Source organism: Chiloscyllium plagiosum, unplaced genomic scaffold (assembly GCF_037043375.1).
Source record: "Chiloscyllium plagiosum isolate Xiang-an unplaced genomic scaffold, Cpla_swu_hap1 HiC_scaffold_22, whole genome shotgun sequence".
NCBI classification, from domain to species: domain Eukaryota; kingdom Metazoa; phylum Chordata; class Chondrichthyes; order Orectolobiformes; family Hemiscylliidae; genus Chiloscyllium; species Chiloscyllium plagiosum.
The window spans coordinates 23727798-23746124 of NW_028270160.1; the positions used below are offsets into that span (position 1 = coordinate 23727798).

The 18327-nt window shown below is 42.1% G+C and overlaps 1 protein-coding gene across 1 annotated transcript in view; it reads right to left on the minus strand.

Annotated features, from left to right (window-relative positions):
• atrnl1b (attractin like 1b) overlaps positions 1 to 18327 on the minus strand; it is a 947890-nt gene that overhangs the window by 837278 nt on the left and 92285 nt on the right. The window contains exon 6 of the mRNA XM_043712811.2: positions 13155 to 13329. Within this exon, the coding sequence (XP_043568746.1) occupies positions 13155 to 13329 (175 nt within the window). The remainder of the gene's footprint in view (positions 1 to 13154; positions 13330 to 18327) is intronic.

The following is an 18327-nucleotide window of genomic DNA, read 5'->3' on the forward strand; positions in this document are numbered from 1 at the left end:
TTCCTCATGGGTTGTTAGAATTGCAAGAGGGACAATCTTTGGCTTTCCCAAAGGTGCATTTATAGGATGTTACTACATTTGAACAGCTTATTAGTGGTGGTTATTGTCTGTGCCGTGACTACCACAAACATTAGATTGGATAGACTGGAAGGAAACTAGATACCAGAATACACAAACACCAATGGTAGTAAAACAAGACCACTAATTCTCACTCATCTCCGTACACTTAGATAAGGAGGACCATCAATTCAGCTGGGACAATGTAACCATCTTGAGACAAACTAATCAAAGACACGCATGGGAATTTCCTGGTTCTTAAACAGGAACACTATCAACAGGTCTGCAGAAATGGATTCTGTAAACGAGCTACTGCGGAGCAGGAGAGGAAATGATATCTCACCATAACAGAACAGGTCACATAAATAATGAGCAGAGTAGTTCAATAACACTTCATCAGAAGGTACACTGGGGATGTTACCTAGCAGGGTGACAAAATGTCTGCATACAAACCTACCAGTTCTATGGGCAAAGGACAATCGTATCTACAACCCAAGCTGCAAATCTTTTCAAACCTCTTAGTGGTTACTATCCATCTTTTTGTTAAGCATTTCAATAGAGAGTTACAGCTAAGCCAATTCTTTTATTTTATTCTTTGATTGCATTTTAACTATCATATAGGCATAAATTGAGTTTTGCTTAACATTGAGTAGTTTGACCAATCAAATTACATCACCTTACATTTACCTTTGAAATAAGAAAAAGTTGGGTCTAGGCTACCTCCTTAATACATTTTGAATGGTTTCAGTCTAGTCTATAACAAACTGGGGGCTCATCTGGGATCAAAATCTCTAATTCAAGGTTGGGTTTAGGATAATTGGACCTAAGGCAGTGAATACTAAGTGTTAGCATCTTTTATTTCAGGTATTGAATTCTGTTGCTTTAAACAGGATGCACCTTGTCTAGTAATGGCTCTTGCAGTCACTAGGAATTTTCTAGGAGTGGAAGAAAGTGAGCAAGACAAGGCTTTCAGAATTGGCAAACAAGCTAGAGTTGGGTTTGCCTGTGTCTGCAAGGAAAGGGGAGATAATTGTAGGAATCACGCACAGTTTACATTTGCTCGGAATACCTTTGGAACTTTTGGTAATGGTTAAAATTCAATTGCAAATGAAGCAGCTTGAATTAGATACAAAAGAAAAGGGAGAAACAGAGCTTTTGAACTTCAGAAGTTAGAACTGAAAACTCAAAGCTAACTAAAAATGGCAGCGGTAGACTCGAAAGTTAGTGGTAATGAGGACAGTGATGGATAACAATCCCATCATAGCCAAAGGTCTGGTGAGGATCTGTTTAAATAATGTCCAAATGTTGCCTAAATTCAACGAAAAGGATGTAGAAGCCTTTTTCATTTTATTTGACAATGTGGCTAAACAATTGAAATGATCAGTGACTGTGTGAGTACTATTGATCCAAACAAAGTTGGTAGGTAGAGCTAATAAGGTCACTATCACAGGTGGTATTTGGGGTGTATAATGAAGTGAAAAATGGCATCTTAAGTGTATATGAGCTAGTACCAGAAGCCGACAGACAATATTTTAAGAATCCACTGAAGGAATCTGATCAAAAATACATTGTGTTTGAAAGGATCAAACAAACTAATTTTGATAGGTGGATAATGGCATTGAAGATAGATCAAACATATATTAGAAAGATGATCATTTTAGAGAAGTTCGAAAATTCACTTCCTGAAGTAGTGACAACTCACATGGAGCAGACATTTAAGACTACAAGATTAGCTGAAATGGCAAACGGTTATGAGTTGGTTCATAAAGCAAATTTAGCTGTGAGGGAAAGAAATTGGGAAAATAAATCACCAGGTGTTATGGGAAAAGGAGACCTCATTGAAGATAGTAAGGATGGTTTACCACAGGGTGAAAAGGAAACCCATGAGGGGAAAAAAAAGGTAAAAACGCCCAGGTGTTTTCAATGTAATGTAGTGGGCCACGTGAAGTCAGTGTTGGTGATTTAGAAAAAGTACTGGGAAGATGGATGTGGGAAAACAGGACAAGCCAGTCAGTTTTGTTGAAGTGCTGAAGGAAAGCCCAGTGGAAGCTTGGAAGCTGCAAAAGAATGTACAACCTGACCAGGGGCTGGTTGAGAAGACAGTGCCAGATCCCTTTAAAGAATTTATTTGCAAGGGTAAGATTTGCTCATTTTTGCCAGGAGGAGGTGAAGAAATTAAAATTTTGAGACATAAAGAAGCAAGTGCACCTTTGATATGAAAAGATGATAAAATATGTATTTCAGAGGGAGCATTGCCAGAAAAGTGAGAAGAGTGTTGTTCCATTATATAAATAGAGGTCAGAGAGTCCGATGATAATGTTGTGGTCTAAGTAAAGAAATTCTTGGTTCCAATTTATCCTTGGTAATGATAAGCTGGACCATCAATGGGAGTGATGCCGACTGTGGTTGAAAAGCCAATGGAAAATTATGCAACTGAGGTGTTACAGGAAGTATATCCTGGGATTTTTCCTGACTATGTGGGAATGAGGTCACAAAGCCACTCATGGAACCAGAAGGAGAAATCAAATAATAAAGAAAACTAAAGTTCAATTATCAGAGACTCTGCTTGAACAAGATGTTAAGAAAAAACAAGAACAGGTAGAGGACAATAACTGAATTCCAACAGAAAGATAAAACACTAAAACAGTTGGAGCAAAAATCCTACATAGAAGAAGAATCTGAGTGCATCCAGAATGCTACTATCTTAAACATGGTATTCTAATAAGGAAATGGAGACTATCACACATTTATGCAGATAAGAAATAGGCAGAAGTTCATCAAGTTGTATTACTAGTGGGCTTTAGACAGAATGTGTTGCATATGAATTACCAGGTGGTAGTCATTTGAGAGTAAGGAAAACCCAAGTCAAAATCAAAAACATTTTTATTGGCCCGGACTGCATAACAATGTGGTAGAATTTTGTCAGGCATATCATATGTGTCAGGTAATTAGAAAACCTCAGGCAGGGATAAAACCAGCACCCTTAATACTCATTCCTGCATTTGAGGAACCTTTTATAAGGGTCTCAATTAATTGCATAGGACCCCTACCTAAAACAAAAAGTAGGAATCAATATTTGCTGACCATAGTGGATGTGTCCACTAGAATTCTGGAGGCTATTCCATTAGGCAGTATCAAAGCTAAAAGGATTGGAGAAGAGTTACTTTTTTTTTCCCCCATTAGATAACCGACGATTCACAGAGATGCAATTGCATTAAGGGTCAAATTTTACATCAAACCTATTAAGGAAGTTAAGGACAGTTTAGGAATAAAACAATTTAAATTCCCTGCATACCATCCAGAATCACAGACAGCATTAGAATATGGCATCAAACTTTAAAGACAATGTTGAGGGCTTATATTCAAAACTATTCATTCAGAGGTTTGGGATAAAGGAATTCCATTTGTACTTTTTGCAATTTGGGATGCACCAAATTAATCTCCCTGTCCATTTAAATTAGTTTTTGGGCATGAGGTGAGAGGAACACAAATTAATTAAGGAGAAATTGGTGAGTATCAGAGTTCAGAAACCACACATTTGGACTATTTGTCAAATTTTAGGGAAAAATTAAATAGTGCTGGCTGGACAACAGTTAAAAGTAGCAAAGCATGAAATGAAACAAAAGGAAGACACAATATCAAAGAAATTTCCAATTTTACTTATGTGGATGGGAAGTATTAGCATTGCTTCCAGTGGTCAAGGCAAGATTTAGTGGGCCTTATCAAATTGAAATGAAATTGAGAGAGGTAAATTATTTCATAAGAAAGTCAGATAGAAAGAAATCTCAGAGTGTGTGATGTGAATATGCTCAAAAGATATTTTGATGGGGAAGGAAAACAAATGGAATGGGTTACAGGTTACAACACAGAATGAAGAATCAAGTTCCAATGATTCCTAATTGGATACGCCTCAAATTAAATTGGACAATGAGGAAGTTCTCAAAAATTATGGCCTGAATGAGTTATTCACATCATATGGGGAGATATGTGAGAATAAGCTGGGAAGCACTCGTCTAATTATGCATGAAATAGATGTATGACATGCTGATGCAATTAAACAACATGCTTGTAGACATAACCCTCCAAAGTTGGCACAGGTTCAAAAAAAACATTGAACACATGAGCAAAGGCACTATAATCAAAGTGAGCTGCAGCAAATGGAGCTCACCCATAGTAACTGTTCCAAAACCAGTCAGTATCCAACGATTGCATATAAGGAATGTGTGGACTATCACAAAGTTACAAAATCTGATTCATATCCTATTCCACATTTGGAAGACTGTATTGAAAAGGTAGATAAGCAACTTATAAATTGGACTTATTCAGATGATCTTGAAAGAAAGAAGAAAATTCCAGCTTTCATGATACCAAATGGACTGTACCAGCTTAAAGTCATGCCATTTGACATGAAAAATGCATCAGCCACAAAGAATAACCAATAAAGTTATTGCGAGATTACCTAATTCTGTGGTGTACATAGAGGACGTGATCATTTTTAATCGCACATGGAAAGAATATTTGCAGCATCTATCAGAATTTTTAAATTGGCTTTGGGAAGTGGGCTGGATGATAAACCTGGCTAATAGGGAGTTTGCAAAAGCCAAAGTCACATTGACTGATGGCCCCATGGGATGTGAAAACTAAGGTTTTTTGGGAGTTTCCCATACTATCAATGAAGAGGGCAATACTATGATTCCTGGGATAAAGTTTTTTTTTAAATCAGAAAGTCGTATTGAATTTTAGCAGTGTGGTTGCTCCACAGACTGACTTGAAGAGTTGCAGAAAATTTCAAATGGACAGAGGACGGTAAGAAAGCATTTGACAGCCTGAAAGCTGTGTTAACCACTGCCAAGCGTTTGCCACACCTAATTCACTGAGCTTTTCAAGGTGATTATCAATAAGAGTGATGTGGGTGTCAGTGCTGTACTCTTACAATAATACAAGTGCTAGAAAAATACAAGTGCTAGAAAAACCTACTGTGTATTTTTCAAGAAAATTAAATAATCATCAATATAAATATTCTATAATTGAGAAGGAGACCTTGAGTTTGGTGCTGGCGTTGCAACATTTCAACATTTATATTGTCAGCAATGTGTCTTGAGACAATTGTATGTACAGATCATAACTCCTTAAAGCTTTAGGAGAAATTTTAGGACAAAGATTTCACACTGTTTAGATGGAAGTTATTATTGCAGCCATTCAATTTGAAAATTATACCCCCAGCAAGTCGAAAGAATGCAATTCACGAGGCGTTGTCACAACTTTGATGAATTTTCTTCTTTCTTTCAATATCATCTGAATAAGTCCAACTTATAAGTTGCTTATCCCACCTTCTCAATACAGCCTTCCAAATGTGGAATAGGATAGGAATCAGATTTTGTAACTTTGGTAGTTAGTTAGTGGGGACAAATAAAATGGACTGACATGGACTGTAGTAGTGATTGTTTGCATGCTTAGATCCAATGTAGTATATATGCATTTAGTGTTGTGATTCTGTTCGCCGAGCTGGGAATTTGTGTTGCAGACGTTTCGTCCCCTGTCTAGGTGACATCCTCAGTGCTTGGGAGCCTCCTGTGAAGCGCTTCTATGATCCTTCCTCCGGCATTTGTAGTAGTTTGAATCTGTCGCTTCCGGTTGTCAGTTCCAGCTGTCCGTTTCAGTGGTCGGTATATTGGGTCCAGTTCGATGTGCTTATTGATTGAATCTGTGGATGAGTGCCATGCCTCTAGGAATTCCCTGGCTGTTCTCTGTTTGGCTTGTCCTATAATAGTAGTGTTGTCCCAGCCGAATTCATGTTGCTTGTCATCTGCATGTGTGGCTACTAAGGATAGCTGGTCGTGTTATTTCGTGGCTAGTTGGTGTTCATGGATGCGGATCGTTAGCTGTCTTCCTGTTTGTCCTTTGTAGTGTTTTGTGCAGTCCTTGCATTGGATTTTGTACACTGCATTGGTTTTGCTCATGCTGGGTATCGGATCCTTCGTTCTGGTGAGTTGTTGTCTGAGCGTGGCTGTTGGTTTGTGTGCTGTTATGAGTCCTAATGGTCGCAGTAGTCTGGCTGTCAGTTCGGAAATGCTCTTGATGTACGGTAGTGTGGCTAGTCCTTTGGGTTGCGGCATGTCCTCGTTCCGTTATCTTTCCCTTAGGCATCTGTTGATGAAATGCGCGGGTATCTGTTTTTGGCGAATACACTGTAGGTGTTCTTCCTCTTTTTGCAGTTCTGGTGTACTGCAGTGTGTTGTGGCCCTTTTGAATAGTGTCTTGATGCAACTTCTTTTGTGTGTGTTGGGGTGGTTGCTTTCATAGTTCAGGAGTTGGTCTGTGTGTGTGGCTTTCCTGTATACAATGTATTCGCCAAAAACAGATACCCCTGCCTAAGGGAAAGACAACGGAACGAGGACATGCCGCAACCCAAAGGACTAGCCACACTACCATACATGAAGAGCATTTCTGAACTGACAGCCAGACGACTGCGACCACTAGGACTCACAACATCACACAAACCAACAGCCACTCTCAGACAACAACTCACCAGAACGAAGGATCCGATACCCAGCATGAGCAAAACCAATGTAGTGTACAAAATCCAATGCAAGGACTGCACAAAACACTACATAGGACAAACAGGAAGACAGCTAACGATCCGCATCCATGAACACCAACTAGCCACGAAACAACACGACCAGCTATCCTTAGTAGCCACACATGCAGATGACAAGTATCATGAGTTCAACTGGGACAACACTACTATTATAGGACAAGCCAAACAGAGAACAGCCAGGGAATTCCTAGAGGCATGGCACTCATCCACAGATTCAATCAATAAGCACATCGACCTGGACCCATTATACCGATCACTGCAACGGACTGCTGGAACTGACAACCGGAAGCGGCAGATTCAAACCACTACAAATGCAGAAGGAAAGATCATAGAAGTGCTTCACAGGAGGCTCCCAAGCACTGAGGATGTCACCTAGACAGGGGACGAAACGTCTGCAACACAAATTCCCAGCTCAGTGAACAGAACCACAACAACGAGCACCCGAGCTACAAATCTTCTCACAAACTTTGAATGCATTTAGTGTACTAATAGCACAAGACAAAAAAGGTTTTTAAAATTGAAGGCATCTTTCTAAATTGAGGAATGGGCGACAACACAATGGCTTTAAAAGGTCTATTTTGTCCTTTTTTTTGAGGGAGGTTTTAAAGCTGACATGCTGAGCTGCCTATTGAAAACTTATAAAGCAAACAGCTTGGCAGGCCTTGGAAATTTTTTTTGTTAAACGTTGGAAGAATAGAAGCAGCCTAAATAGGTGTGGTCAAGCTCCCACAGAGCCAGGACGTTTAGTTTTAACGTTCAGCAGTTATTGCTGGATTCTCAGCAGAATTTGGAAGCTGCAGTCCATCTCCCCCTGCTACAGAGTTCTCATGTTTTTCCTCCTGGGCTACAAGAATCGCATGATACACAATATATTTTATTGGCTGCTTTTGCCAAGGGTGTTTATGGGATGTTACTTTTTGGAACAATTAATTAGAAATAGTTACTGTATCTATTACTGTGTTTAGTATTTTCATTGAATTACAACGATGCCAATTCTTTAATATTTCTTTGACTGCATTCTAACAATAGTGTATGAATAAACTGCGTTTTGCTTAGCATCGAGTAGTTCGACCAATCAAACTGCATCTAGAATGCAACATCTTACATTTACTTTTAAAGTTCAAAAAAGTTAGTGTCTAGGTTACCTTCTTAATATATTTTGAGTGGGTCTGCTCTGGTCCATAACACTACAAATATCTGAATTTTCTCTCTCACCATTACATGAGCATTATTCGGCATATTGAGGGATGCCAATTCTTTCCATTGCTTATGATGTCAGCTGTCTTGATTCACTAAAACACTTTTGCTCAAATCACAAACACAGAATTTGCCAATTTTATACTGACATAGACAACGCTGCACCTGTTGCAAACTAGACAGTTCAAAGGCAATAATTCCCTCTAGCAACAGACGACTGTTCTTGTTTTTCAACACAAGCTATAACACATTAATATTTAACCTTACCTGCAGACAAGGGACGGATGATCCTTATTTTAAAAAAATCCAACTATCTTGAAAAGGCAAATGCTTTTTGGACACTTACCAGCAGGTGGTGATATACCCAACCCCACAACTGCTAAACAGAATCTCATTCTTTCTCACAGAACGTAAAAAAAATTAGGAAAATTGAACAGGATAGACTTCCAAAACATGAAACCAGATGGATCCAAAAATATACAAATTACCAAAAATATACAAACCTGTTGACCCCCCCCCCCCCCCCCCCCCCCCAGCCTCAGAACCATAGCCTCCCTACCTGGAACACCAACATACAGACTAGCCAAAAGAACTCCACCAAAAACTAAAGCACCTAATTGAAGATTCACACCACTCCATTCACTCTCCAAGAATTCCTGAACACCAAAGGCACCAAAATAGAAGAGGACAAAATAATGGTCTCCTTTGACATTAAAACCCTTTTCACGTCAATTAACATTGACCTGGCCAAAGAAACACTGGCATCACTACTAGGAAAACCAGGACCACAAACACCAACTTCATCAGAAAAGACAACTTTGTCAAACTAGTAGACCTGTGCCTCAGCATCCACTTCACATTCAATAACAAAACCAAACAGGTCAACGTAACACCTATGGGATCACCAATATCAGGGCTCATAGCGGAAGCAGTAATGCAGAGACATGAACAAGCTGCCCTCCCATCTGGACCATCTCTAACACCTCCCTCCCCTTCCTAGACCTCTCCATCTCCATCCACGAAGACCAATTCAACGCTGACATTTTTTTTTTTACAAACCTACCGACTTTCACAGCTACCTGGATTACACCTCCCCCCACCCTACCGCCTGCAAAAATGCTATCCTGTATTCCCAATTCCTCTGCCGCATCTGCTCCCAGGAGGACCAGTTCCACCACAGAACACACCAGATGGTCTCCTTCCTTAAAGACCGAAACATCCCCTCCCACATGGTTGAAGATGCTCTCACGGTTGAAACTTTATTGCTGGAACAGCACAGCAGGTCAGGCAGCATCCAGGGAACAGGAGATTTGACGTTTCGGGCACAGGCCCTTCTTCAGGAATGAAGATGCTCTCAAACCCATCTCATCCACATCCTGCATCTCTGCCCTTGAAAACCACCCCTCCAACTGCAACAAGGACAGAATCCCATGGTCCTCACCTTCCACCTCAGCAACCTCCTCATAAATCCCATCAGCCGACATTTCCGCCACCGACAAATGGACCCCACCACCAGAGATATATTTCCCTCCTCACCCCTATCCACTTTCTGCAAAGACCGTTCCATCTGTGACTACCTGGTCAGGTCCACACACCTACCAAGCCACCCTCCCCTCCTGGCACCTTCCCCTGCCACCACAGGAATTGCATAACCTGCGCTCACACCTTCCCCCCACTCACCTCCATTCAAGGCCCGAAGGAGCCTTCCACATCCAACAAATTTCACCTGCACTTCCATACATCAGTTATTGTATCCATTGCTCCCAATGTGGACTCCTCTACATTGGGGAGACTGGACACCTACTCGCAGAGTGCTTTAGAGAACATCTCTGGGATACCCGCACCAATCAACCCCACTGCCCCATGGCCAAACAATTAAACTCCCCCTCCCACTCCGTCAAGGACATGCAGGTCCTGGGCCTCCTCCACCACCACTCCCTCACCACCTGACGCCTGGAGGAAGAACGCCTTATCTTCCGCTTTGAGACCCTTCAACCCCAGGGTATTATGTGGACTTGACCAGTTTTCACATTTCCCCTTCCCCCACCTTACCCCAGTTCCAACCTTCCAGCTCAGCACCACCCTCATGACCTGTTCCACCTGTCTCTCTTCCTTCTCATCTATCCGCTCTACCTTCCTCTCCGACCTATCACCTTTATCCCTATCTCCATCCATCTATTGCACTCTTAGCTAACTTCTCCCCAGCCCCACCCCCCTCTCATTTATCTCTCCACCCCCGAGGCTCCCAGCCTCATTCTTGAAGGAGAGGTCTGGCCCAAAACATTGATTCTCCTGCTCCTCGGATGCTGCCTGACCTGCTGTGCTATTCCAGCAACACACTCTGGACTCTGATCTCCAGCATCTGCAGACCTTACTTTCTCCTTGCCCTCCCATCTATCCGACCCAAATTCTGGGTCCACTACCTAGATTACGCCTTTGTCATCACAAAATGGAACAAATTAGAGGAAACATACGACACCGTGACATCCTGACAGGCATAAAATTCACAAAAAGGAAGAAGAGAATGACAACAGACTCCCATTCCTACATGTGACAGTTGAAATGTACAGTTAATGGAGAGCTTCAAACCAGCATCTACACAAAAACAACAAACACTGACTTCAGAGGCAATCATCCCAACACCCACAAAGGGAGCTACATCAAGACATTTCAACAAGCTACATCACACTGCAACATCCAAGAACTACAAAAAGCAGAAAAATGTCTATATAATGCTTTCAAGAAAAACGCGTACCCAATAAACACAATCCACTGATTCCTCAGATACAAACCCAAACAAGCAGACACAATGCTACCAAAAATTATAGCCACATTACATTACATCAAAGACACATCAGAAATGACTTCCAGACATTTACAAGATACCATGCAAGAACTGTAAAAAAAAAATCAGACAAAGTAGCAGGAGACTTGATTCATGAACACCAACTGGCCACCAATAGACATGACCCATTATTGCTACTTTCTTTACATACACTTTGATTGGGCCAACACACAGATCCTCGGACAGGCGAAACAATGACACGTTTAAGAATTCTGAGAGGCAGGCATTCTAACCAGAACTCCATCAATAAAATACATTGATTTAGCTCCTATCTACCTCCCCTTGAAATAAAGAACCGGAAATGGCATCACCCACCTTAAGAAACCAAGACCTATAAACAGAGACGGGACATATCACCAGCGCTTCACTGGAGACTCTCACTGATGATGTTACCACATATGGTGACGAAACGTCTGAAAACAAATCTTCAAGCTCAGCGAGCTAACTTACATACTTACCATCAAACTGAGCTACAAATCTTCTCAAAAATCGCTAACAATAGACAGTATTATGGACCAGGTCAGACCCCTCAAAAGACTTCAAGAATGTAGCCCAGACCCCTAACTTTGCTAGCTGTTTTAAGCAGGTAAAAAGTCGATATTCCAGGAGAGAATCAGCTGGTCAAAACACTTAGTTTTAAACAAACAGAATTATTCACAAGATTACTGAATGAAACACAAACAAAGTGAAGAGAATACCGAATAACTTATTCTACCTGAAAACCCAATAGATTATCCCAATTTAATGATGCTGTTCCAAAATCTTGCAAGAATCCCCATAAACACCCCTTGGAACAAATGAAAAAAATCAAACAGGTTCTTACAAGATAGAAGTCAAAGAGAGAGTTCCAGCCTGGACCTGTTTTTTTTTTGTGTCCAGCAGCTTTTTTCCACACTACTGCTAAATACCAAACCAGAGAAAAGCTGAGCTGGGAGAACTGGGCACTCCTCTTTCATTGTAGAAGTGTTTGTTTTTAAACTTGAAAGCCTTCATCCTGAGGCAGTATCTGTTAGCTATTATCAAACAAGCTCCAAAACCCTACACATCAGACCTTTCGAAGTCGGTGTCATTTATGACGTCTGAAAAAAAAAGCCAAGGACTGCATAAACTTGTTAAAGGAGCAGCTTTATCACAACAGACCATTCACATTTCTTCTCATCAGGTTGTGCTCATAAATATCTAGCACAAATGGTGATAAGAAATAGAATTAGGCTATTAGGCACTTCAAACCTATGCTGTCATTCTATATTATACCTAATCATTGACTTCAATTCCAATTTCTTGCCTAATCATAATATTCCACAATCCTATTACCAATCTCAGCCTTTGCCAAGCTCAACAAATAAGCCTCCACGTCAGTTGTTGCGTAGAATTCAATTAGATATAAATGCTACGGTGTCATCAAGGAGCACTTTAGTTGGTAAAACCACTGCGTAAATGAGACATACAGAAAATAATTCAGTTTCAAATCACAATCGGACTACTTGATCAACAACACAGTGGCTGCTGATGTTTAGCAGTCCTGAATGTGGGTGAGCCATTCACTTCAGGTTGCATTCTCAAATCACTATCCAAAGATATTACTAAAAAGTATATATGTGAACATTGAATTTGGGCACAAGGAGGCTCAAGTGTGAACAGCCCACAATTTAAAGATTCTGCCAATACTCATCATTTTTTATGTACCAGTGGGCAACAGGCACCTAAGGATTATCATATTAGGTGTCAATATCTTCAGCCAAGCTAGGGAGAAGGTATGCAAGGAATATTAAGAAAACCTATGCAAGTTATTTACAGTTCAGTAAATTTTCTGGAACATTGTACTGAAATTTTAGGGAAAGATATGTTATATCAAATCTGGGTGGTATCATACTTGATTGTGCAAAGTCAGATTAAATCATGCTGTAATAGCAAGGAAATGGAGAAGCAGCAGTTTATGAAATCTCCTCGTAAATTTAGAGACCAGAGACGCCAAAACTTCAGAACTATATAGAGAATCTGCATGTCACAACCAGACACTAACAAGGAATCCCTTTTACAAGTCTTCATAGACCTTTCTAGTTAACTCCAACCATTGGCAATTTGATCTGATGAAAGAAAAGGACCTGCAAAGTGAAAATTTATTAAACTTGTTGAAATTTCAGATAGGAGAACTTAGGTTTCAAACAAAAGTCACTTCGTAGCTTGTATATAGAAAAACGGCATGGAACTTCATTAAAAAGCTTTTTAAAAATGCAATGTATGGGAAAATGTCGAATGTCAATGTATTTAAAAAAAAGCAAGTGGCCTATTTAGATTGCTATACTTGGAGATTCCAAACATAACAGATGTCTGAACTCTGCAGACTATCAAACAAATAAGAAGAGCTAAGAGATCATCAAATTTACATGAGTAAACATGCAAGTCTTCAAGTGAAATACAACAACTGCTAAGACTAAATTACAAACACATACTTACTTAAGGATCATCTGCGATGAACTATAATTGAAGGTATATCCACCAATTACCCACATAAACTTCCCATATACAACAGCCTTGTGAGATGCACGGCTCACACTGGGGCTAAAGGGTTTAATGTTTGGCAGTACCCAGTAGGATTCCATTGATGGAACAGTCAAAGAGCAATCTGGTCCTAGAATACAAATGTAATATTTCAATTGTTTTGTGACATGCGTTCTTAGTCAACCCAGGGACATATAGCAACAACTCACAAAATTCAGTATTAAACAACTTAAATCATATTTGAAACATGAAGTGTACATTTTCATTGTCAGATAATGATCACAACAACGAACATTAGAATCCACATATTTAATTACATTGCAGAATTTGCATTCTCAAAAAATAAACATCTTTGAAATGTGCTGCCTCAAAATGCATCAGTTAACTGAAACAAAAGCATTAAATTTGGTCAAAATTTCAAGTCAGACAGCCATTTCGATCCACTGAATTCATAATACCTGAAATATCCCATCCCCAAATCCATACTGATAAATATCTTCCTCACCCATTATTGACACACAAATCCCCTCCAAAACATGACAACTAGAACTGATGTGATACTTAACTATTGACAAACTACTCTATAGTTCTATAAAGATTCGACCGAACTTCCCTACTCCTTTTCTTTTAAATTCCATGTCTAAATTTAACAAATCCAAAATTCCATTACTAACAAATCTCATTATGTCGAGTAACTTCAAAGATGTATGCACACACCCCTCAGAATTACAGTTCAAGAAGTGGTCATCATGTGTACTCAAAGCTGAAAATGAGTTGCTGGAAAAGCACAGCATCCAAGGAACAGGAGAATCGACGTTTCGGACATGAGCCCTTCTTCAGGAATAAGGAAAGTGTGTCCAGCAGATAAAAGGTAGGGAGGAGGGACTTGGGGGAGGGGCGTTGGAAATGTGATAGGTGGAAGGAGGTCAAGGTGAGGGTGATAGGCCGGAGTGGGGGTGGGGGCGGAGAGGTCAGGAAGAAGATTGCAGGTTAGGAAGGTGGTGCTGAGTTCGAGGGATTTGACTGTGATAAGGTGGGGGGAGGGGAAATGAGGGAAACTGGAGAAATCTGAGTTCATCCCTTGTGGTTGGAAGGTTCCTAGGCGGAGGATGAGGCGCTCTTCCTCCAGCCGTCGTGTTGCTATGGTCTGGCGATGGAGGAGTCCAAGGACCTGCATGTCCTTGGTGGAGTGGGAGGGGGAGTTGAAGTGTTGAGCCACAGGGTGTTGGATTGGTTGGTCCGGGTGTACCAGAGTGTTCTCTGAAACGTTCCACAAGTAGGCGGCCTGTCTCCCCAATATAGAGGAGGCCACATCGGGTGCAGCGGATGCAATAAATGATGTGTGTGGAGGTGCAGGTGAATTTGCGGCGGATATGGAAGGATCCCTTGGGGCCTTGGAGGGGAGTAATAGTGGAGATGTGGGCACAAGTTTTGCATTTCTTGCCGTTGCAGGGAAAGGTACCGGGAGTGTAGGTTGGGTTGGTGGGGAGTGTGGACTTGACGAGAGAGTCACAGAGGGAGTGGTCTTTTCGGAACGCTGATAGGGGAGGGGAGGGAAATACATCAATGGTGGTGGGGTCCGTTTGGAGGTGGCGGAAATGACGACGGATGATACGATGCTACACTGGCACCACCCCCCACGTTTTCCTCCGCTACATTGATGACTGTATCGGCGCTGCCTCATGCTCCCACAAGGAGATTGAACAGTTCATCCACTTTACCAAAATCTTCCACCCCGACCTCAAATTCACCTGGACTGCCTCAGACTCCTCCCTCCCCTTCCGAGACCGTTTCATTTCTATCTCGGGCGACCGAATCAACACGGACATTTACTATAAACCGACCGACTCCCACAGCTACCTAGACTACACCTCCTCCCACCCTGCCACCTGTAAAAACGCCATCCCATATTCCCAATTCCTTCGTCTCCGCCACATCTGCTCCCAGGAGGACCAGTTCTAATACCATACAACCCAGATAGCCTCCTTCTTCAAAGACCGCAAATTCCCCCCAGATGTGATCGACGATGCCCTCCACCGCATCTCCTCCACTTCCCCCTCCTCTGCCCTTGAGCCCTGCCCCTTCAATCGCCACCAGGACAGAACCCCACTGGTCCTCACCTACCACCCCACCAACCTCCATATACATCGTATCATCCGTCGTCATTTCCGCCACCTCCAAACGGACCCCAACACCATTGATATATTTCCCTCCCCTCCCCTATCAGCGTTCCGAAAAGACAACTCCCTCCGTGACTCCCTCGTCAGGTCCACACTCCCCACCAACCCAACCTCCACTCCCGGCACCTTCCCCTGCAACCGCAACAAATGCAAAACTTGCGCCCACACCTCCCCCCTTACTTCCCTCCAAGGCCCCAAGGGATCCTTCCATATCTGCCACAAATTCACCTGCACCTCCACACACATCATTTATTGCATCCGCTGCACCTGATGTGGCCTCCTCTATATTGGGGAGACAGGCCACCTACTTGCGGAACGTTTCAGAGAACACCTCTGGGACACCCGGACCAACCAACCCAACCACCCCGTGGCTCAACACTTCAACTCCCCCTCCCACTCCACCAAGGACATGCAGGTCCTTGGACTCCTCCATCGCCAGACCATAGCAACACGACGGCTGGAGGAAGAGCGCCTCATCCTCCGCCTAGGAAAACCCTCCAACCATGAGCGATGAACTCAGATTTCTCCAGTTTCCCTCATTTCCCGTCCTCCCACCTTGTCTCAGTCAAATCCCTCAAACTCAGCACCACCTTCCTAACCTGCAATCTTCTTCCTGACCTCTCCGCCCCCACCCCGGCCTATCACCCTCACCTTGACCTCCTTCCACCTATCACATTTCCAATGCCCCTCCCCACCTTTTATCTTAGCCTGCTGGACACACTTTCCTCATTCCTGAAGAAGGGCTCATGCCTGAAACGTCGATTCTCCTGTTCCTTGGATGCTGCCTGACCTGCTGTGTTTTTCCAGCAACACATTTTCAGCTCTGATCTCCATCATCTGCAGTCCTCACTTTCTCCTCGATGTGTACTCAAAGACAACTCAGGTTTTTCTCTTGTGGTCATGCAATTTTCAGCTTAGTGCATGTGCATGTTAGTTTTTGCAGAGGTTCAACAGCACATTTTATGAGACAGATCAACAGCTCAGAATTCTGGTGCCCATTGGGGTTGAAAGTAAGGAGCCATGTTTATAGACCTCCTAGTTGCCCTCAATTCACTGCAAACCTGCAGCATTGTAATGGCATACATTGCTCACCACCACTCCCTTGGACTTTCTAGATCAGACAAAAACAGGCCCAAAGTTTCAGCTAGGTCCCACTATAGATTCTGGTCCAAGCAGTCCAGGAAATAAAGTAAGTAATCCTCCAAACAATGACAGCAGGAGGCTCGCCCATCAGACCAAGACAGGTGCATTGGTCAGTGTCCATGGGCAGCATAATTCACCCAAAGTTCAAAAAGAGGTTAAATGATCTCCTGTGCTCTGTAAAGGCACATGTCACTGCTCATTCACTACAAATTTACACTCATAAGGGCAGTCAGTCTGAGCGGTGATTAACACAGGTACGTCATTGAAGACAAAAAACTGAAAGAATTGTCGATGTTAGAAATTAGAAACAAAAACAAACAAGTAAATTGCTGGACTCAAAACATTAAATCTGCTTTCTCTCCAGAGATGCCACCAGAGCTGCAGAATTTCTCCAGCAATGTCTGTTTTTGCATAACATGGGACTTTTTCCTACAAGCCTCAGCATCACATGGATGATGTGCACTCAAGTGTTAAGAGCCACCTCATGCTATCAAAACTCTCTCAGCTGTAGAGTCGCGAACAGCCGCTTGATTACTGGGACAGGTTCTGGACCAAATATGGCCATGCATGCTCAAACTGCATATGTGCAAAATAAAATCTCAATCAATCAATCAATCTTTCTCTGTCAGAAGGATCTGCACATCTTCAGACTGGAGCACCCAGAGGAAACCCACACAGACACGGGAAGAATGTGCAAACTCCACACAGTCACCCAAGGCTGGAATCGAACCTGGGACCCTGCTGCTGTGAGGCAGCAGTGCTAACCACTGAGCCAACGTGCTCATGTAATGAGTTGATGTAATGATTTTTTCAATCACAGTGCAGAAGGAGAATATGGTGTGCATTATAAATTAGTTTAAGATTTTTGTTTAATTTTATAGTATAAATTAGTAAGAGAGGTTTGCAGCTGAATTGATATAACATCTAAAAAATATTTCAATGTATCTTCTTGCAACTGGCTTCATCAAGTCAAATAAAAAATTAATAATGCTTGCAGAAAGCAAATAAAACCAACAGCCATGTGAAAAAATATACTGCTGTTGATGTTCATGTCCACACGATGGTGCAACTAGCCTATACACAGTTATTGGACTAGTGGTGCTGGAAGAGCACAGCAGTTCAGGCAGCAAAATCGACGTTTCGGACAAAAGCCCTTCATCGGGAATAAAGGCAGAGAGCCTGAAGCGTGGAGAGATAAGCTAGAGGAGGGTGGGGGTGGGGAGAAAGTAGCATGGAGTACAGTAGGTGAGTGGGAGAGGGGATGAAGGTGATAGGTCAGGGAAGAGGGTGGAGTCATGGTTGAAGAGCTTCAGGGCAGAGGAAATGACCTGGGAGTCCACTCTCCTCCCTGACCTATCACCTTCATTCCCTCCCCCCACTCACATATTGTACTCTATGCTACTTTCTCCCCACCCCCACCCTCCTCTAGCTTATCTCTCCATGCTTCAGGCTCTCTGCCTTTATTCCCGATGAAGGGCTTTTGCCCGAAACGTCGATTTTGCTGCTCCTCGGATGCTGCCTGAACTGCTGTGCTCTTCCAGCACCACTAATCCAAAATCTGGTTTCCAGCATTTGCAGTCATTGTTTTTACCTATACACAGTTATTATTCAAATCCCATCACTATAGAATAGAAAAGAAAGGCAGACGCCTCATAGAAATTTATTTTTCAAAGCAGATTATCAGATAGAAGTGAATTACAATTCATGACTTTACATTAAAAACTTCACTGGCATGTAGAAACATTAGGTTGATAACTGTTACGAAGATGTGCTATATCCTAATATTTTGGATAAGATAATTGAAT